At 45.3% G+C, this 21,321-nt stretch overlaps 1 protein-coding gene across 7 annotated transcripts in view; it reads right to left on the bottom strand.

Moving 5' to 3' along the window:
• Positions 1–21,242, bottom strand: part of YEATS2 (YEATS domain containing 2) — a 51,772-nt gene extending 30,530 nt beyond the window's left edge. For 2 of the 7 annotated variants that reach the window (XM_075158083.1, XM_075158082.1), the window contains exons 1-11: positions 20,040–20,610; positions 16,870–16,967; positions 16,669–16,761; positions 13,364–13,606; positions 11,079–11,194; positions 9,789–9,950; positions 7,861–7,972; positions 6,184–6,228; positions 4,941–5,127; positions 3,032–3,271; positions 1,046–1,204 (exon numbers count right to left, since the gene is read on the bottom strand). In XM_075158083.1, the coding sequence (XP_075014184.1) occupies positions 1,046–1,204; positions 3,032–3,271; positions 4,941–5,127; positions 6,184–6,228; positions 7,861–7,972; positions 9,789–9,950; positions 11,079–11,194; positions 13,364–13,606; positions 16,669–16,761; positions 16,870–16,967; positions 20,040–20,139 (1,555 nt within the window). In that variant the 5' untranslated portion in view covers positions 20,140–20,610. Of the gene's footprint in view, positions 1–1,045; positions 1,205–3,031; positions 3,272–4,940; positions 5,128–6,183; positions 6,229–7,860; positions 7,973–9,788; positions 9,951–11,078; positions 11,195–13,363; positions 13,607–16,668; positions 16,762–16,869; positions 16,968–20,039; positions 20,612–21,192 lie in introns of those variants that run through there. The other 5 variants (XM_075158085.1, XM_075158086.1, XM_075158081.1 and 2 more) reach the window with 4 other exon arrangements.
• Positions 21,243–21,321: the final 79 nt, after the last annotated feature.

Below are 21,321 nucleotides of genomic sequence, written 5' to 3'. Positions count from 1 at the left end.
ACCAAAAAAAAAATCCTATTGGTGAAACAGCTTCAGTGTTACCAAGAGAGCCTCAAAACATACTTAAAAAATTCAGCTATCACTATGCTCCCCCTACAAATTCCCTCTGTGATGAAGTCAAAATGAACATGACAGCTGTGTTCCCTCAGATAAAAGGACAAACCGTTATTAAGAGAAGAATTACTGCATTTTTCAACCATGCCCAGTGAATGGTTTGTGTGTTACATGGATGCTGCAGTTCACCACACAGCTCTAAGCATCCTTCTGAGACCCTGGCAAGCACACACACATACACAATCAAGTGTGTTTTTAAATAGACAGTGATTCTTGGCCACAAATCACAACAAATAAATTACTTTTGAGTGACTTTTCCTCCAGGCCCGACACAAAGATTACCAATTGACTCCCATACCCATCACCCGTCTCCTGCAGTTCAGTCCTCCCCCCGACCCTAGGCTTATGTCACCACTGAAGCACCAAGAGAAACCAGTTAGAGGAATCCAAACCGGCTGGAATCACACCAGCTAGAAGTTGAGAGAAGTAACAGAAACTAACACGGCTGTTATCCTGGTAACCCAGGTCTACTCAACCACTTCAACACATCTAGAGCACCGTATGCTGGAACTTAAGACTGATATGCAAGTCGTTGCAAGCTCTCCACGCTTTTTGCCCATATCCACAATACAGTCCTCACCCAACCACCTGCGCACTGTTTCTGTTTAAATCTCTGTGCACCAGTCTACATTACTCTCTCCTCTTCCCTTTTCGCCTGCAAAGAACAGGCTCTCTTTGAAGAGGTACCTGTGAATTCAATTTGGCCTTACGCTATTGCTGTTTCCTAAAGGAAGTTATGTTAAAGTCTGAGATACCCTTAGCCACGTTACACCAGCCCGTTACGCAAACCAATAATACCTCCCTCTTTCTTTGCTGAGTACTCTTCCATCTTTGCAAGCTGAAATACTGTTATCATACTAATCATTTTAAAGGGAGAATAAATTTGAAAGGGTAAGACTAAGCCACTGCCTTCTGAGATCACACTACACACCTGTGCTTGTGGCTGCTGCTCCAACCATCTGTCCAGGCTTGTCCACAATAATATACGGATTATTAATGACTGAACTAGCAGAGCCTTGCTTCATGTGCACCGGAGTGGAGGTTGGGGTACGAGGTAGCGGAGATGGACTAGGGGTCGATATTGGAGAACCTTCAGAAAAAAAGTCCAATGCTTCTATCTTGTAAATGTTGTGAGAACATAAAAATACAGCAATGGTAGTACTTATTTAAATGGCTTAGAGAACGAACATTTTTTGAGGATGCAATTCACAGCCTGAGCGAGATCACAGGACTTGGAGAAGGAAAGAGGAGACAGAAGGAAAAGAAAAGGCATGTTAAGCACTATGGCTTATACCTACCCTGGACATTCTCTGCCTATCAGGACAAGCAGGGTTCAAAGGGACCTTGAGAAGCCATCTAGTCCATCCTTGGAATCCCGAGGGACGTTACCTAAATCATTCTCACTGCCAAGATCAGTCCACCCAAGGAGATGAAGAAAGAGAGCTGAGCTCCTTGATAGGTGCTCTCTTTCCCTTGTGGAGTCCACAGTACAGGCATTGACCCTCTTGTCTCTTCACTGCTCTCACTACAGCAGAAGCCCTTGAAAGCAAACTCCTTTAAAGAGTGCAACTTCTGGGTAAGAGGATCAGGAGAGAGAAAAACTAGAGGAGAAAAAAGCTGCACGAGGGGATAAACAAGAAATGCAGAGCAAAGGACAGGCAAGGAAGTGATCAGAGAAAGAGATGGCAGCAAGCGCACTAAGCTTCAACTGCCTGTTAATCTGCTTTCTTGGCAGTGATTGACAATTAAAATGGAACATAAATGCTGATCAAATAAAATCCCCATTTCTTATAAACTGCTTTTGAAATCTGGAAGGGGCGACACTTCTCAGCAGACAGCAGAGCCTTGGAAAAATATTGAGCAGGGAAACATTCAAATAGCAAAGATCATCAGAGAATAGTCCAAGGATTTTAAGAAAGACAGGATGGCCCCCGTAATTCTTTCTTTCTGGGGAGCCTTGGGAAAAGCAGATCAAGAGAAGAGCTTATTAAGAAAGAAGAAAGCACTTGGCATAGGTTCAAATGTAAATCAGCCTGAGTACAGTTTTAAGATGTCAAAGAAAAATATTGAAATTTAATAAAAAAAACAACAACAAACCAGACACACTTGAGGAAAATTATTTGGGAGCAGATCATCAGAAATCACTCAGACTGATAGCTGGTGCTTCACCCTCTCTACCCTGAACACCAGAAAATGAAGGGATGTAACAGGTCATCTTTCAGCTTCACAACCTGTGACAAGGTGAGCTGCACATTAAAACTTTCTCATGTAAAACATCATCCAGTGGATGGCATCATGCCCAGGCAGGGAAGGGACTATAAGTGAAATGAGTAAACAGCACCTTGACCATGTTTCGTTCGGAAGCTATCAAAAGAGTATCGCATTGCTCACTGCAGTCAGCTGACAATTTAATCCAACAGAGGGGGGACTTTTGGAAGAGGAAGACCAAAGCTGTTCCATCTGAGGAGATATCGCAAGAGGGACCACTTGAGTCTACAAGGTAGACTTGCCCAATAATCAGAAAAAAAATTTCTTCTTAATCCATCCCAGTTGTCTGAAAGCGGGAGGGAGAATGGCTTCTTCCCACTTACAAATACCCCACGTGGAAGATGTGTCCTTGCCTGGGCCTTTCTGTGGGCAGCAGTCCAGCTCAAGACTGTCATTTTCATACCTAAAGCACTGGTGAACAGGGAGAGAACAGCTCTCATCCTGCTTTTGATCTGATGAGAAGCATTCACACTTGTATTTTTTTTCTTGGAACATTAAGAAGTGTGTTTAGCTCCTTATTCTAGAGCTTCCTACTGCCTGACTCAAAGGCTGGCAGGAAATCAGAGGAAGGACACAAAACAAGTCCAACTTGTTTTCCACTCTCTTGTTTTCCAGGGTGAAGCACTCGGATAGGTAAACTAACATTCACCTGATACAATCTTGCAACTCATGGTGATAGGCTGGAAGGATTTTCCTGGCGATTCTGCAGGGCTTGGACTCTGACCTTGAGGCACTATTTTACAGCTAGCTGCAATGGGTTGAAAAGCTGAATTTCCATGAGAGCCAAAGGCAACTTTCTGTGTGGCTAACTTGGTGGGAGTCCGTTCTATCGAAGATGGCAGGGAATAAAACGTGGCATGTCTTTCGGTTTCAGCATTCCCAGGGAATCCTGATTAAAACAGGGAAAAGAAGAGAAATAGTTCTTAGGCTGAGACATCTAATTCCTTACGGTGCTTCTCCACACAAACAAAACTCAGGTACGACAAACACACTCTTGAAGGAAGGAAGGAAGGAAAAGCAACGGGTGGGCAGCGCTGAACAGGGGTAGGGGGTTCCTCCTGCGCAAGCCTGTTGGATTTGTCCCTGAACAGAACAAAATGCTACTGTGCACAGCCTGTTCAGCTGTGGCAGGTGATCAGCCACTTCTTACACATTTTCTTGGAACGACCAAAAGCTACTGGTAGTTTCGAGTGTCCTCGGTTAGGGCTCCGCAGGACTAAAGCTGGATCTCCTTCGCAGAGAATCTCACAGTGCGTTTTTTGGAGTAAGAGCACAAGGAGACCACCTACTGCCTTTTGGCCTGGGTTAAGGAATCCACCTTATCTGATGTAGAGGAGATCAATTAACCTGGAGCTGACGAGAGAAGGCACTGCCTGTCAGTGTAAGAAAGAGGCAGGTTTACTCCCTTCCCGTTTGGTGTAACGCAGCACCTTTAGGTGAGCAGTGCATCTTCCTGTTTGAATAAAAAGCCTGTGCATTTAAAATCTGGTTGCGTTTCTCCTTTTTTGCCCACAAGAAAACACCGCATTTAAACAGTGGACATTCTTCTCGCTGAGCCAGAACACTGCCAAGTGGCATTACGGCACCTACCAGAAAGCGCACCATGCAAGCCACCAGCTTAAAGCCATTCCTTGAACACAGGAGCGTCAGGATACATTAAGAAAGGCATCAGACCATGTTGCATGCGACCGTATTTTGAAATATAAAGTTGCAGTTTCCAGCAAGTTTCTCACACTAAAATGTGCAAACCATAAAAGCCACCCTTGTTTCTCAGCCCAGTTAACCAAGGTCTATCATGTAAGCCTTGACACTGTATATTTCAGAAAATAAAGTTAAATGCTAACAGAGGCACAGTTTTTCCTACTTCACACAAACTGAAAATCAGAACAGCGTGCCCAAGTGGCCAGAACTAGCTTGTTTCAGGCAACTCAAACGATCCTAAGGCATCAACTGCTGCCCCACTGCAACGGGCGCTGCATTTCCTGATCTTACAGGGGGAGGTGAGAATGAGACCATGACATGCACAGATGCCATCCCTCGGACAAATGTACACTGCGTCTTTTTTACTTTCTATTTTCAACACCACAGTTATGTTGTCATTCTTCTTCTCCTACAGTCAACTCCTGTTAGGCACCAATGTATATAACTGAACACACCACTAGACCAATTCCTTAAATCTATACACAGTTCCCAAAACATTCAGAAACCTAAAAAACCCTCTGAAAACAGTCTGCCAGGAACAAAACAACAAGTGCTATTCAACCACCTTTTTTTCCAACTACATCCACTGCATAAAGCTCCATATTCACTATGTTTAGCAAAACAGAGCCCACTCACAAACTCCAGATTTAAAAAAAAAAAAACAAAACTCCAAAACCCAAATAAACCATAACCACTTCTGAATTGCATTTCAGAATACATTGAGGAAATAATCATCTGGAGTGAGCAAGGAGCAGGTAGCACCAGCAACCTTTAAGCCAAAAGAGCAATTAAGAGGAGGTATCCAGAAGAGCTGAATTTCCAAGAACTTGAATTTCACCAATACCCATTCGCTTTACCTTTGTCCACAGAAGCATCTGGGCTGGAGTCCCGCAACTGTTTAATTGGCGAAGAAGCTTTGACTGGTGCTGGGATACTCAATGGCAGTGGTAAAGATGTAGGAACGTCAGAAAGGTCAGACTCCGAAGACTGGGAGAAAAGATATTCCTCGCCAAGGGAATGCCTATGTAGCTCCACATCCACCACCTTCCAGAAATAGGAGAAAGGGCGACATTAATATTTGGTAGCTATGTGAAGATATAGAAAATGAAAACAACTATGCCTTTTCTTTTTGTTTTAATGTCTGGAAACCTCTCCCTCTCCTCCCCCCACCTCTGCATAAAACTTCCATTCGTTTCAGAGAGACTTTCCAGGGATCCAGCAGCACCTGAGCTAAGAGAAATCTTGCAACATTTAACCGCCACGTTGAAATAGCACATCTCTCAGTCCGAGGGGAAATCTGAATAGTGAACACTGTAAGGAATACAGAGCCCAGCTCCAAGCATCCCACTAAGGAAAGGACTGCACACTCCCTTAGGGACAGGCACAAAACTGCAGCTTGCCTTTTCTGCCTTTTTTGATAAGGCCTTGAGAAACACACCACATTATCTACTCTTCAAAAGTGTTCTTTTATCACAGTAGGAGACATCTCACATTAATGTTTTCTCCACAGACTGAAAAGCTGAAGTAATGCAATTTCACCATAAAAATTTCCATTCACTACAGTACAACGAGGGGAAAACAATACAAAAAAAACCTTTAGCGATATAGTAAACTATGAGTTATTAATTAATGTATTTTGTTTTAAGAGTTTATTTTCCATGAAGATACTGAATCTTGACAGATGCAGAAACTTAGAAGTACTTAATATACAGCAAAATTTCAGCAGGATAGTTGGGTGATCCCTTTAACTTAAATTCTTTATGTATGAGATCTGCAGCACATCAGAATGCAAATCAAGACACGTGGTACCAGAAGCTTCACAAAGAAATAAAAATTAAAACTGTAGTACACGTTAAGTTCTTTATGAAAGAAGAGCTGGAAACAGTCTCCCCTGAACTAGAAAGGCGAAAAAATGACTGTTGTCTTGAACAGTGACAAGGTGTCATAATAATTTCATTTAACAAGAGAGCAAAATCTACATTCCAGAAATTGTGAAATCAAATGGGTCTGACTCTGTGCTGAGTCCCGTGTATCTTTTTCTTTTTAAACATCCTTAAGGGAATCAAACTACAACATCCATCCCACGACCCACTGACTCACCGTTTCTGCGCCAAGTGTCTGCAGGCCTGTGTAGGTCCTGTCCAACTGGGGAAAACAATACAATATATTTATATTAACCAGGGCAAAGCCATATATTAGCTGGAATTTACATTACAATTTGTTTGAAGGGGGTTGAAACTATGTAAGTTGACCTCAAATATTTTGAGGCCACAGGGTCAGAAATCCGTGTGCTCTGTTTAGTACCCTCTCTTCTGCAAAAAAGCCATCCACAACCCAAAGCCTACACTAAAGTAGAAAGCAGCAAAAAAGCTGAAAGAAATGAGATTGTTAGGGAGATAGAATCATAGAATGGTTTGGGTTGGAAGGGCCCTTTAAAGGTCATCTAGCCCACCACCCCTGCAATGAGCAGGGACATCCTCAACTAGACCAGGTTGCTCAGAGCTCTGTCCAACCTGACCTTGAATGTTTCCAGGGATGGGGCAATTATTATTTCAATGTAGGAAAAGCCTTTGAAGAGTGTCCTTTTTTATTCCTAAAGTCAATATAAGGAAATAATAATGAGAAAAAAAATCAAAGAGATTTAAACTAAGCAGCACAAAGGCTATGTTTGCACTGCACTTTTGATTAAGTAACTGTTCACACTGCGTATCAGCTGATGAAGAGGCAGAAAATCCAAAAGGCATCTATTAAGATACCTCTAGGGAGAAGCTGGGTTTGACAGGCTCCTGGTGCCCTGGAGCTCAGAGGTAGACAGGCTGCCAGCCACGGAGAAGGGCTCAGCTCACTCACATCACCTCACAGCTGCCACAGGCTCAGTACACCAACAGCAAAGATTTGCTGATTTGAGTTCTTGCGTGCCATGGACTGGCCCAGTTTTCTTCTGAGGGCTGGGCTTCCTTCGCTGCACAACGTCCATCATACTGTTTCTCCCCAAGTTATATCTCTCCAAATGTATTTTACTCATCATCTGCATCAAATGTCCCTAAGTTCCAGGGGAACATTTCCAACCTTCCCTACTGTCTATATTTGGGGTTGCAATGAGGTATCTACATTAGCAGGAAATTCATTAACGCAGGCAGGATTTAAATAAAAGTAATCATGCTGCTCAAAGAAACAGGAAACTAAACCAGCTCAGGACTTAATTCCACTAACGCTAGGGACTACTAATTAAAAGGACAACAAGAGCAATGGCCTAGTTTCGCAGGACTGCTGCATACTATAAAACCTATTGAGTGTCACAAGACAGGTGAATGAGTTGAAAAAGAAAGGTCTCAGCCCCTCCCTGCCCACTCCAGCAACAGAGATAATCCCTAGCTGATACGCACAAGTGCTGAAGGAACAGAACAGAGACAGCAATCACTTTACCAACAGAAACATAGCCCTGCAGCACGCCGTCAAGTTAAAGCCAGTGAGAGCAGGATAAAAATCTCAAGCTGTAGGGAAACAACAGGTAAATGCTTTGCTGCTCTGAGCAGAATCAGTTCCAGCTCCTGCAAGGCTGGGTTCCTTGGCTACGGCATCACCTCCAATATAGCCAAGGTAAGAGGCTTTCCTGGATCTTTTTTGATTCTCCAGCTCAACTATTCATGTGCAAATAACCAGCAGGACATACACATGACAGAGAAAGGCAGAAGCACACACACAAGCAGAGCCTCTTCTAGATTATGCAGGAGAGCTAATTTAATTGTTTTTCTCTCAAATATTTTGTTCAAATACCTTCAAATTGTGTATGATATCAATCCTCTTGTTCTGGCTATCCTTGAAGTGTATCTGGACTCTCACAGGGAATTCTCCCCAGCCTCTCCTGGTCAGGTGAAACGGAGGTTCTCTGGAAACAAACGGTGACTCACATTTTGGATGCAGAAGTGGTATAGCTTTCACCCACCTCTTTTTTAGAAAGCCTGCTTTTCTAACTGACAACTAAAGCTATCTTCAGGTCTGCTCTTCTTCTGATTTTCAAGATGCATTTCTAACACTGTAAGTCTCATCAGCAAATGTTTGCAAGAGGAAAAGACTGACTTGATCAGTGTGAGGCTGGAGAGTTGAAACCTGGGCTTGTCCATAGCTTCCATAGAGAGAATGCAATTGCAGAAATGAGAATTTTATGGCTTTGGACAGCTGAAAAATAGTTTTATTTCGCACAAGGGGACAGGGAAGAAAATGGTAAAACACTGTTGGATGAGAGAACACAGGAAACAAGCGCCTTTGAAGGGAAAAAAAAAGGCTGTGTAATGCCAAATGAAAAATACTTGTTTCAAAAAACCCCAAGTCAGCTCACAGATCACAGCTGCAAGGTGAGTTTTCAACGCAGCATTTTGCAATCACTTTCTGCTATCACCTATCTAGCAGTAAGAAGGCACACACTTCATATAACGCCAAGAGAACAACATACAGACACCAAGGAAAAGCTAACTCAACCACTGTCATTCTCCAAGCTGAAAAAGAAGGGTACATTTATCGCTAACATTTACTGTTACTTTGTTTGTATTTCAGCTTGTTGTTATTGTAAATCCCAAATGTAGTTTTGCAACGGAACAAAACGCAAGAGGTTTAAAGGCTATTTTTAGTCCAGAACATTAATGTTCACTACAATGACCAGGACTGTGCAACAAGAAGAAATCAATTAACTAGACAGGATTAAAACAGAAGACAAACAGCACTGACATCAGATACTGGAAACTGAGAAAGGCACAAAAAGACAGCAGTCAAGTGTAATTTAGTATGTTATACAAGAAATACAAAGGCGAGTGCTTTCGTCCTGCTCAGGGTTGCCTTCTCAGAAACATTAGTGAGCCTTACCAACTTCTATCTCAGATATGCTTTTCTGGAGTTGCCTTTCAGTGAGCTTAATTTTGCCAGAATTAAGTTGCCATTCTGTGCCTAGGCAGTCCCCCCACCTTCCTCCAGGCAGGCAGCTGAACGTCCTGTGGAGAATAATTTCTTTGGGAAGACACAAAGTAGTTTGAAGGTGTCCTCCCGCTGTCTTGCCGAAAGGAGCAAGAATGAAAGACTGACGGGGCATTTCCCTGCAGCAGTCAACAGAGAACTGACCCCGCTCATCTCATTAGGGTCACAGCTTTGAATACAGGTTTGGGAGCGGACAGAGAAGCTGCCCTGTTTCTGTAGCACCAACACCATTACACTGTTGGGAAATTCCTTGAAGCATATAGCCAACGCCACTGATCTCACTACAGCAGAGAAATATTTGGGAGAGGGATAAAACTTCTTGCCCAAATGCGCATGTATCATTAAAACTAAGGGCAAAAGAGCGTTCTGAGACTCCTCTTTCTTTTCCACACTGGATGGGGTGCGAGGTAGAGAACACCTCTTTTAACAAAAGTCTAACCTGCACAGCACAGTGTAACACATAAAGAGATACACAAACTCACACAAAATACATGAAATGCAACAATTAAATGCTTTTTTTCAGTAGGAAAATCCAAAAACACTGTTTGGCACATTTGCTACATAAAAACTAATTTATTTTTACGATTATTTTGGAGTAAGTCAAGGCAAGCCAGAGGTTAAAGACAGACATGGAATACAAAATCCGGAAAAGAAGTTGCTAACTTTCTAAGAAACTTGGCATAGTAAGCCTGGCAAGCATACAGACTGCAATAATGACTGGAATCATTCCTTATTACCTCACTTCTACCAGGTCATTAGGTTTGTAACTGGGATGGAGGAAGAACCAAACTTTCTTGACAAAATGATTTATGCTGGGTTCTCTCCGAGAGCCTCGGACATACACCATCCATTTATGGGTTGACTGATCATTTTCTTCTCTCTTGTCAGGGGGAATGTACCTGGCAAAGAAATTAAAAAACAAACACAAGATAAAAATCCCTAATAGATAAATACCACAAAAAGTATTTCGGGAAAGATTAGGCAAAAAAATTAGAGATGGTAAAATGCCTATGTGCACCTTGCGCCCTGTATGGTTCTGCTCATTATTCCTTACTCCGACAGTTCATCCAGCTCTTCAGAAGAACTCCAGAAACAGATACAGGTCCCATAATCTACTCTATGTTTCTAATACATTTCCTCAACTTTAGTGCAAAACTGCCATATGAAATCTGTCCATTTAAACGTTTGCTTCTTAATCAGGCTCAATTTTAACACTCTACCACTGTCAAATCCCCTTCCCCCTCTCTTCCGAGATATCAAGAAGTCAAATCACTCCAGATCACAACATCAGCAACTCTGCTACTATCAATTCTTATTTTAAGAAGCTTCATAGTCAATACTTGCTTCCGGATCCAGGCTTAGGTAGATTTTCAAGATGCATTTCTAACACCGTAAGTCTCATCAGCAAATGTTTGCAAGAGGAAAAGACTGACTTGATTAGTGCGAGGCTGGAGAGTTGAAACCTGGGCTTGTCCATAGCTTCCACAGAATGAATGCCTTTCTTCACTAATTTTCTCAAAGTTCAGAAGTTACGTATACTTACCTGCCGTAAATTTTTTTTTGGAAAAAAATGATAAATAAAAACTGTACAAATGAATTTCTTCAGATTATGCCGGACTTTCACAATTTTCCTCATTCTGGTGGTTTGTTTTGGTTTTTTTTTTATTTGTTTGTTTAAAAAAACCCACATCTTCCCTATGGACCCACTGACTTAGCCATTAGGACAACTTGCTTTTCCAAATTTTCATGGAAAAATTGGGGATTTCTAACTGGTCAGGAAAGGCTGAGAGACTCCCCTTGAAAAAAACAGATCTTGAAACCTCCATATTTATATATATATAAATAAAACAACTACTAAAACACCTGTTCCTCCCACAAAAAAAACTCACGCAGACACTCGAAGAGGGCAACCTTGGGCAATACCTCACATTGTGACAGCCTAGCAATTTTATTTGTCTCCTAATTTTAACCTCCTACTCCATTTGATCCTGAAATAAAGGCCCATCCCTCAGACTCTGGATACTAACTTGGAGACGTTGCCAACCACAATCGTTTTCTTCACATAAAGCCGTGAAGTCTCATCATTTGACAGTCCAGCATTTCGTTGTCCTGGTTTTTGAGAGCTTGAAACACCCGAACTGTCCTGAGGGTAGGGGAAGAAAAAAAAGGCAAACAAAAAACCAAACATTCCTCTTAAACATAATTTTGTTTGGTGCTAGAAAAGTAAGGTGTTGTTAAAAAAAGTAAACCTGCATAGTTAAATGAGAGACCAACAATGAATCATCCCTAAAAATACTTAAATTGCTATCTAGGCAAGTTTAAGCAACTCAGGCATGCAACCTAGCCAAGTGTATACTGCACGGCTTAACTGAGCGTACATTATGCGACATACCATGGATCTGAGCCGTGATTTCAGCTTGGGTTTCAAAAGCACTGCCACTGCACTAGCTGAAAAAAATCAAGCATTGCTAAAGTGGCATCCTGTTGGTCACTTATCAGAAAAAAGCTAAATCTCCCACGAGTGGATTCTGAAAATCTAAATCTTTCTCATCCCCAGCCTCTGCTGCTTTGAGGGACTCCAGCGATGCTTCACGGTGAAGAATCAAGGCTGGGCTTGAGACAAAAATTCTGTTCCAACTCAACAGGAATAGCAGTCAGCCATACCACGTCAATGACATCTAGATAAGCCTACAAATCCACTGCAATTCTTGGGCATAATAAATCCAGCCTAAGCAGCCTTATAACATAACCTCAGCTATTAAGCAGTGGCCCAGACTCCCTGGTAAAACGATGCCATGACGGCCCACAGTGCCAACACAGGCTGCGCTGTCGTTTGCGGGGCAACGAGAGGCTTTTCTACGACTCTGTGGGATAAAGTGGCTGTCCAGAGAATAAGGGACTGCCATCCTCTTGTGAACAACAGGGTTGGTGCTGCAGCGTCCTGGAGCGTACCCTACTGAGCACCCGTCAGACGAGGGTCAGCGTGGGGAGCAGCGGATTCACTAGGAACCGCTACACCTCCTCTAAGTCAGTGATGCCCCAAACTGGAGCACAGAGCCACCGAAGGCTGGGCTGGCTCCTGCTCCTCCTCATTCCCTCAGCCACCTCTGGACCACGGGCTGCATTAGTCAAAGATGTACCAACATGCTACACCCAAGCAATACCACTGCTCCATCAATGCCTCCAGTGCAGAAACAAGTTATATTGGTTTACAATATAGGTGGGTCCACATTATATATTGTGTATCTGCCTAGGCAGGGTTTCAGCAAACTGCAGCCCTGTTTTCAAGGGTGTCATGCTGCCCAACGGAAGCAGAATCATTGCTCTTTCTGCCACATATTATTACAACTTGTTCAGCTGCAGAACGTAATCATATGCAATGAGATATAGCCATCCCCAGTTTGGGTTAGAGGCTGTACTCCTCTGGCAGGCCTGACAGCTTAAAGGAACTGAAGGGAAACAGAAGAGTTTCACCTCACCTAGCAAGCTGCATTTTACCTGCAGCCAGTGAGAGTGCCTCCCGGGTGCAGCTAACTGCAGCCGACAGGTGAAGCACTTCTGTAGCTGCACGGTGAGCCATAAAGGGAATGAATCCAGGTCAAAAATAACCCAGAAAAAAGTATGGGGGAACAATGAAAGAAGGTATTTTTAACCTGGGTCACTCTGGTTCAGTTAAGCAAACAGTGATATCAGCACAACAGCAAGAAGCGCCCCCAGGAGAAAAACAACTCGAACAACACACCCAGGCTCTACCAGCTCACGCTCCCAGGGCGAGCTAATCCACCGGTGTCTCTGTGTTTTCTCCACAGGCTGCTGAGGAGGCCAAACCCCAAACTCCAGTGGTTCCACCACTCTAAGCAATGCAGTCGCCATGGGCACCCAGCGCCAGGCAGCAGCACTGCTTCTTAAAAACACTGCTGGGAATGACACATCTTGCTCTTCTCTCCAGGCTCTACCCTTCCTGACCTGACTTCCATCTGCAGAGCAAAACTCTTTGCTCAAACAGCTCCTTCCCCAGAGGCTACCAACCAAGGCAGCGGCAGATAGCCAGGCTAACACGAACACTATCTCCGCTGCCTGGCTGACCGCTCTGTTGGGCAAGACTGAGTTAAGAGGAGTTACCCAAGTTACATACACTTCAGTTAGCCTTTCAGCAAAGCCAGGCTGAGAGAGTGGGAGCAAGCGGTTGGAGAGATAAGAAACAGATCTTCAGCAGGGTGGGTGAAAACATGAAGAGCTCCTGGTGCCAGTACTGAGTCCAGACAGAGCACACACCTCCAACAACTTGACCACCACTCGAGTTTTACTTTACCCGGCCAGTACTTCTGCTCTGTCTCTGGTCCAGGCTGTTTGTCAGCCGCTCGTCTGCATCCAAGTTGCCATTGTCTTTGTCCAGGAGAAAGTCATTGTGCTGAGAGAGCGAGTCACTCTCGGAGTGGTTGGCAGATGGAGTGTCTGAGCCCTGGTTAGCTGGAGACGACGATCTGGAGGGCGATTCCAAGAATTTCTTGATTGAAGGGTGATTAAGAATTGTCGCATCACATGACCTGGTCCCCTGCAACAAAGAGGTCAGGCAGATCCATCACTATTTCCCTGCAGCCCAGATAAAAATGAAGCTGCGCCAGAAGCAGAGCAAAAAGTCAACGTATGAAGAAAGAGCAAATATTTAATCAGCTGCCTTGCAGGAAAAACATATGCAGCAGAAGATAAAAGCTTACAATGGTTCTACAGAAACAGGACCCCAAATTGAATCTGTTCCTTCAGACCTTTAGATCTCAGAAACCCAGCTGGTTTTGGAAAGGAGACGGCAGCCTACTGTTCCTTTGAAAATAACGGCTTCCCTTCCTGTGCAGACACCTACGGTCTTATATCATACGAAAGACCACAGCTGCCCGATTGCCGCAGGCAAGCAGGGTACGTAAATGCATCAGGCTCTTTAGTTTTGATGCTGGCAGGCAGTCTTGCCAATGCCTATGAGGCAAGCTACACGTCTGCTCCCAAAGCACCCTGTCTGCTCCCAAAGTTTAGTGGAGGATAAAGAATAATGTGCTTAGGCATGCTTGCGAACTTTCCTCAAAAGGGACATCTTAGAGCTAATCTTAGATCCTCCTAAACCTGCAAGGGGGAGGACAGGGCATGTATGTGTGTGTTTAAATCTCTTCTGGTTTTTTTCATTACTGTGACAAAGGCCCAATATATTTTTTTCCTGCATTTGCTTTTAACTTCAGAAGTGGCAAGGAAAACACCCATCACTCAAAGCAAGTGTCCCTCGGCCACTTCTCTCAGCCATCAGTCCTCCCCGTCACCTCGGTTTGATGATGAATCAACTGAAGGCAGCAGAAACAGCCCTCTGCCAGCAGCAGAGCACCGACAGATAAGCTCACTCCAGCTCCTGAAGCCACAGACCCACACGAGAGTTGCACTGACAGCTTTTCTTGCAGGCAGCTGAAAGAGGCTTTCTTCTTCCCTGCCCCAACCACCCGGATCAGCCAGCCTGGCACAATTATTCAGGGCGGGGGGGGCAGGTCACAAGGAAAACAAATCAAGAAACCGATTTGGGATTTTTTGTTTGTTTGCTTTTTGTTGGTTTTGTTTTGTTTGCAGTTTTTTTTTCCTTTGCAGGGTTATTTTTAATCCACATTAAGTTCCCTGATCCAAAATTCTGCCAACGTGATGGAGGGAGTGGCATGGGGACAGATACCAGCACCACTATGGAGCAGCAGAACTGCCTTCGAGGTGGTAGCAGGAGTGGAGTTAATCTGATCCACCTTGGACTTCAGAGCTTCATTGCAGGGCTTTCTTTCCAATTGCCCGTTAGGTACATGAGCGAAGCAATTACCAACTCTCAATTACCTGCTCAAGAGCACTTAAGAGAGTTATATCCATATATCCAACGGCGGGGGGACACACACAACATGACCAAAAAAACCCAAAAACCAAACCAAATCACCACCAAGAACCTTTTTTTTTTTTTTTAACTCTACTCAAGTAAACTGACCAACACCTTGTCCACTAATTTGTGGGAAAACATAATAAACTGTAATCATACGGAATCATAAGCCTCAAAAACCCAGCAGCAGTAGGTTGAAGAACTGTTTATATTTACGAGAACAGGTTAGGAGTTTGCAAATCATCTTCCTAGAAGTTCTGAATTAAACTACAAAGATTCCCATTCTACCAGAAACAAGACAACCATTCACTGCCAACCAAGTCAAACATATATCAACCACACATTAAAAACAGACAACAAAGAAAACTGAAACCAGTAACAATTTCAAAATAAAAAGAGAACTGATTTAGCCTGCATGCAAATCAGGACTTTTAGACAAAATTAAAAATGCAGTCAAAGATACAGCTACACTATCCATAAGCTCATAAAAACTACAGGAAAACTAAACAAAGCAAGGATGCACCAGTAAGTTTTGTGAACACTTTGAAACAATGACAAGAGTTATTATTTCTGGCAAGTGTGAAAATCAGTAAGGAAAAAAAAACACTCTGCATGGTAGAACAAGTAAAGAACATGGGACAGTGCAAGCTCTTGCTGACACACGATGACATCGGATAAAAGCACTTTCAAAGATCAGAACCCAGCTCACATTCTTCAGCCGCCTACACAAAAATCAAGGGGGGAGAAGGGCTCTCCAAGGCTCCCAATAATACCACAATCTTTCTCAACTCCAGTTGCTCAACTCAAGTTCAGTGAGGGAAAACCAAGCTGGACCGTTTTGTTTTTACCCCCCTCCAAGTCTTCTGGAAGTCACAATAGGAAACCGGCAGTAGCAGGGCGAGTCATTGCTTGGAAGAAAAATTCTCGTGGTACTAGAGTGACGACCAGGTTTGCAGCATCCATCTACAGTTTTCAAAAATGAGCTCCTTACTGGAAATTAGATCAACTCCCTGAATTGAACAGATGGTAACTAAAATACCTAAACTGGTAGTGAACTGCGTGTCAGTCGGGAGTCTGCATGAGTCATGAACAACCTGCGATTACCAGCCTGTTACGGACACAGTGCTCGGAACTGGGGTTTAACTAGTAGGGTTTGGGGCTTTTTTTAATCTCCTTGTGAATTTTTAATCTCTCTGTGGTCTCTCTTTGATTTACCTCCTGCTTTACTGCTGCCATCAGTCTGTTCACCAAACCATTAACAGCCTGGCTGCCAGGGTAAAGGGAGGATGGTTTCATGGCACTGCCCGAGACTCAAGAAATCTTGATTTCCATTTCTTTTTCCTGAGAAGTTTCAAAACCCATCTGCTTCCACTCTCCTCCTGTGAAATGGGAAAACATGTTCCCCACTTTTCAGGGCTCTGCAAGGACAAACTGTGCAGTGTGTGAGGAGCGAGGTGCTCTCATGCAAGAGCTGATGAAAAAAGCGCAGAGCATTTTAGAAACCAGAACCCAGTGCTGCTGAATGACTTCTCAACTGCTCAACTGCTGAGTACCTGAGGCCCAGCTGGTGATGCACAGGTCTCCTCCCCCACTGCCACCCATTTGCAGATTGTATTCCACCATTTCAGAAAACCGCATCTCAAAACCAAACATCAGCTGAATAGCCATTATACTTCTTCCTTAGCAAATATTCCCTAAAGTCTTATTATTCCTGAAGTAATTTTTACCTCTCCAGCTTTAAGGAGACCAGCAGACGCGTAATAGTTAGCCACAATACAGGCACGCAGCTTATCCATCATCCTTCTTGCTTCAATCAGGCGCTACGAAAAGAAGAGGTAACATATAGTAATGGATGACCACTGCAGCAATCCCCTCAAACCCCAATACACCCAGGATCTTACGCATTTTTAAGAACAAAACCTTTATACCTGATCTATAACTTCAATTTCATGTTCTTTACTCTTCATTTCGACTGCAAACTGTTCTTTTATAATTGTCTCAATCTTCTGCACAGCAACATCTCGAGCTGTACAAGGCCGCACATGGAAAATAAAGAAGAAGGAAGTATTTATATTTCTATTTTTGAGGCTCTATTTGAAAAAATAAAGATCAGAAATCATTATGGAGTGAGAAGTGAAGGGATAATAAGTTCAGCACACACACAAAAAAAGAGAAGGATCATTTTTCTGCAAAAGAAAGTAATTTGACTTAACAAAAACCACATGTATCTTTAAAAGCTGGTTTATGTGGAGGGCTATTTTTTCCTTTTTAGGTCTGAGATGACAAATAACAGAAGATGGGAAGAACAGGACCAGTTTGTTTACTTCTGTCTCAGTAAAGCTGTAAACAGTAAAAGGAAAACTCAAATGTGCTATGGCCACGTGCAGTTACCACTGCGATTATGCAGGAGTACTCTGGAACACTACGTACATTTTTCTGCTCTCTTTGGCCCGATTCATATCCAGGAAATTTACACCACATCATGCAGCAATAATAAGGCAAACTAATACTTTGTATGTTCAGCACTGGCATGAAGTGCAGCCTGCTCTGGAGTGCCTACAAGCCTTTTATTACCCACAAAGGAAACTACATTATCGAAAGCTGGACTACCTCTTACAAAATCCTCTTCCAGCACAGCAGTCAAAAAATTTTAGCCTTTTAGCAGGAGTTTATTGACCTTGGTGGAAAGCATGTAGTTTAATATTTCAAACTGTGAGGATACCTTACTGCAAATTAGCGGCTAAGAACTAAATTGACATCTTATTGTGTTTTTCTAGAATATGTATAAACATAGGAAGAACAATTCTTTTTGCTCTACACCTACTGTAGACTTTAATATTGCCCTTCCTTTAAGGGACCTCCGTTATATCAAGGGGCTTCAAACAACATCTGTTTTTAGCAAGATCTAAGCAAGAAGTTGGAAAAGCAGAAATTGTACTTCTAGAAGAAAGCCTGGAAAAGGTTCTCCAGCCTCTATCAGAAGTACAGTGACCCCAATGCAAAGTAGATCAGAAAAACTGCCTGGGTTCCTCTGAAAAAAATCTCACATTTCTACGTGGAATAGGAGGCAACAGGACCAAGACTTTGTTTTGAGCTTCAGCGGGAGCATTTGTTTGACTAGAGGGTACATATCTGTTTGAAGGGGTTTCTAATATCCCAATAGAAAGAGTAAAGAAATCAAAAGCAAATCAAAACTTTGCTGGTATGTTCCAGCTAGCATACGTAATCTTACTGTCTGATCGGGTACGAACAACAGGAGTAAGGCAACTGATACTCTATTTGCAACAGGGGTCTCCCCTAAATGTTTTTACTTATTTCCAGATAACCGTGTATGTGTGTATATATATATTCTAGGACCAGAAATAGTTCAAGCCTACATTAAAACAGAATTATGGCTGAATCTGTATGAGTAATACAAAATTAAAACAGAGAGGGATATAATTTTCCTCAAACCATGAACATTATGCCTAGGAAATTCACATGTAAAGCTACACTTAAAATAAACCTAAACAGGTTAAGGTATGAGATGTACAGTTCAGACAGGGACAACTGCATCTCTTCCCAAGACTGATGCCATGCAACACCAGCATTATGACAATTAAAGCACTTTAGGATTTGTGGTTATATTACAGAGGCTTTTCAGAACACTTTATTTTCATATTTTTTCCAGCTTAGCATCAACCACAGTCCCTAATTAAGATCATGTTAGCGAAATTTGTATACCTAAGGAATTCTTCTATCAAAACTTGGAGATCTTCCAAGATGAGAGGAAGAAAGAAGCCAATTTGGAGGAATCACCTGAACAGAAAGGTCACTTTGGCAAGGACAGTTTTCCAAGGCCCTGAGACTTTGCATGCTAACTATTACAACCTTCTGAGAAGTTGCTTCAAGAGCAGATTAAAAACCCATCTGCAGTCACCAGGACACTCCACCACAGAGGGTGGTGACTTCTGGCAGCCAGGCAAGGCAGGCAGCTGGGAGTGGTGACGCTCTTCTGCCACGGCCAGCTCCACTGTCCTAACGGACCTGGCAGACAGGACCTGCCCAGCAGCACACTGAGCCCAGAGTTCAGCCTGCTCAGACTTGTCCAGCTGTACGCTGTCCTCCAAAACGTCACCCATGAAGCCATCATCTGTTCCTCTCCAACTGGCAGCTCCGGCATCCTGCTCTGTTTTTGGATCTTCTTCAGATCCCATAGCCAGCTTCGGTTTTCTCATCTCCCTGTTTGTCAGCTCCTCCCATCACAATCATCTCACTAGCTGTGCTATGCCAAAAATCACTAGCCTACTCCCTGTCCCAGGGGCAAGAAGCTCTACTCTCATTTGCCCAGAGACGACTGCAACCTGTCCTAGGCACCCAGCCAACAGGCTGGCTCCCAAAGCAAGCATATCCGAGCGTGCCAAATGCAAACCTACTCATCCAGCTACTCTACCCACTACACTTCTTTATCCACTTTTCCTTCAGCCGCGTAGCTGCTCCTCCTCCTCCCCTGCATCTTTCAAAGCCCCTTCCTTCTCCCTGACTTACCCCTTCTACACTGCTCCATTTCGCTTTATCCGCCTACTCTTGCAAACATTTGTCATCTTCCAAGAGCCAGTTTACCTACTGCAGGGTCATGGATTTCTTTTACCCCTACTGCAGAGTCATGGATTTCATCCCCCGCCCCATGCTGTACTGCAGCCTGCAGCCCCCAAAATGTAAACCAACTGCCAATCTTTCTGGAAGCAGACTTCAACTGCAAAACAGATGCACAGGCTGGAGCACCTCTCAGCATGGGTAACTGCTGGGAAGATGCTGGCAAATACTTCAGCAAGCAACAGGAACCAAAGTGCACGGCTGGGGCCCTGGAGAGCTCGTGCTCTAGCTGCTATCATGCACATAGTCAAAGCCTGCATCCTCACGCCTTACTGAAGCTCGGCTCAGCTAGCAGGTAGGAATGGCTCCATGTATAACATTCACATCTTCATTTCAATTTCTGCCCTTTGACCCCTTAGCTCCTACCCCAGTCCTTTTCTGACCTGTTTGCAGACAGCATGCACATCCATAGCATTTCTAATTCCACTCAGGAGAAGATCCCTTCAGTTCAAACAGCTCCTACCTGACTGTTCGGCTGCTTTGTGACGCTTATTGGGATGCGTGACGGTGATCTCCTCATAGTCGGGGTCCTTCTCCGCGATCACTCTCTTGATCCCAGACATGTTCTCTCCACTACTCCACCGAGAGGAAAAATAAAAGCAGTAACATCACCCACAGCGACCTTCTGGACAGGCTTCAAACCTTTTCCCGCAGCCGTGGGAGTCACCATGGGGCCCTCCCGAAAGAGCTGGGACACCTCCTTCCCCAGTTGCTACAGATTAACCCACAAAGCTCAGAGCTGGTCCCATTCTGTACGGTCCAGGAGCTCGAACCGCCTGCAGCTCTGAAGCTCACCACAGGCCACGCATACAGCCGCGGCGGTGCTGCAATGGCAAACCAGTGTCTGCTGAAGCAAAGGACACAGCCCCTGCGTCCCACCGCAGCGAGGTCTGATGGGTGACCGCGGGAGAGCCGGGCTTCCCTCAGCACGGGCTCCGGCACCTCTGGCGTGCGGCACGCACTCGGACGGGGGAACGCTCGGCACCGCCGAGCCGGGAGCTCCGACCACCCGCACCCCAAAGACGTGGGAGACACGGGGGCACCGCCACCTCGCCCGCGGAGCCGCACGCGCACAGGTGCCTCAGCACCAACCCGCGCCCCCGCCGGGCTGCCGGGGAGCGATGGCCTCCCCGCCGCCGACCGACACCGGCGCGGGCTTTCCCCCGCCGAAAGCTGCTAAACCCGACCCGCGACCCTTCCCGGGGGACGGGGCAGCCTCTCCCCGCCGCCTGCGCGGCCCCTCTGAGGCGGGAGGCCCCGGGCGCAGCACGGCCCGTCCGTGCCCGGGAGGGAGGGAGGGCGGCCCCAGCCCCCCGCCTTCCCGCCGCCGCGGGGCAGGACCCGGAGGCGTGCGGCACAGCCGAGGCCGCGCCAGGCGCGGCGCCCCGGGGAGCCGCGCGGCGGCGGGTCCGGGCTGGGCCCGGGCGGTGCCGGTGGCGGTGCCGGTGGCGGTGCCGGTGGCGGGACGCCCCGGGGGGGCTGGGGGCGGGGCAGCGCCCGCGCGGCCGGGCCCACGTGCGCGGCGGCGCCGCTCCCCTCCCCCCGCCCGCGCACACAAAGCCGCCGCCGCCGCGGCCGCGCGCTCCTCCCCCTCCCCCGCCCGCCCCGCCGCTCACCCGCGCTTCGCCGCGCGCCGCCCGGCCCCGCAGCCGCCTGCACCGGCCGCCCCCGCCCGCCGCCCCGGGGCGCTCAGCGCCGGCCCCCGCCGCCCCGTCCCGCCGCCGCCGCCATCAGCGCCGCCGCCG

Source organism: Calonectris borealis, chromosome 9 (assembly GCF_964195595.1).
Source record: "Calonectris borealis chromosome 9, bCalBor7.hap1.2, whole genome shotgun sequence".
In the NCBI taxonomy this organism is placed as follows: Eukaryota; Metazoa; Chordata; class Aves; order Procellariiformes; family Procellariidae; genus Calonectris; species Calonectris borealis.
Note: the sequence above shows the minus strand (reverse complement) of the source record. Positions and strands in the feature narration are given on the sequence as shown.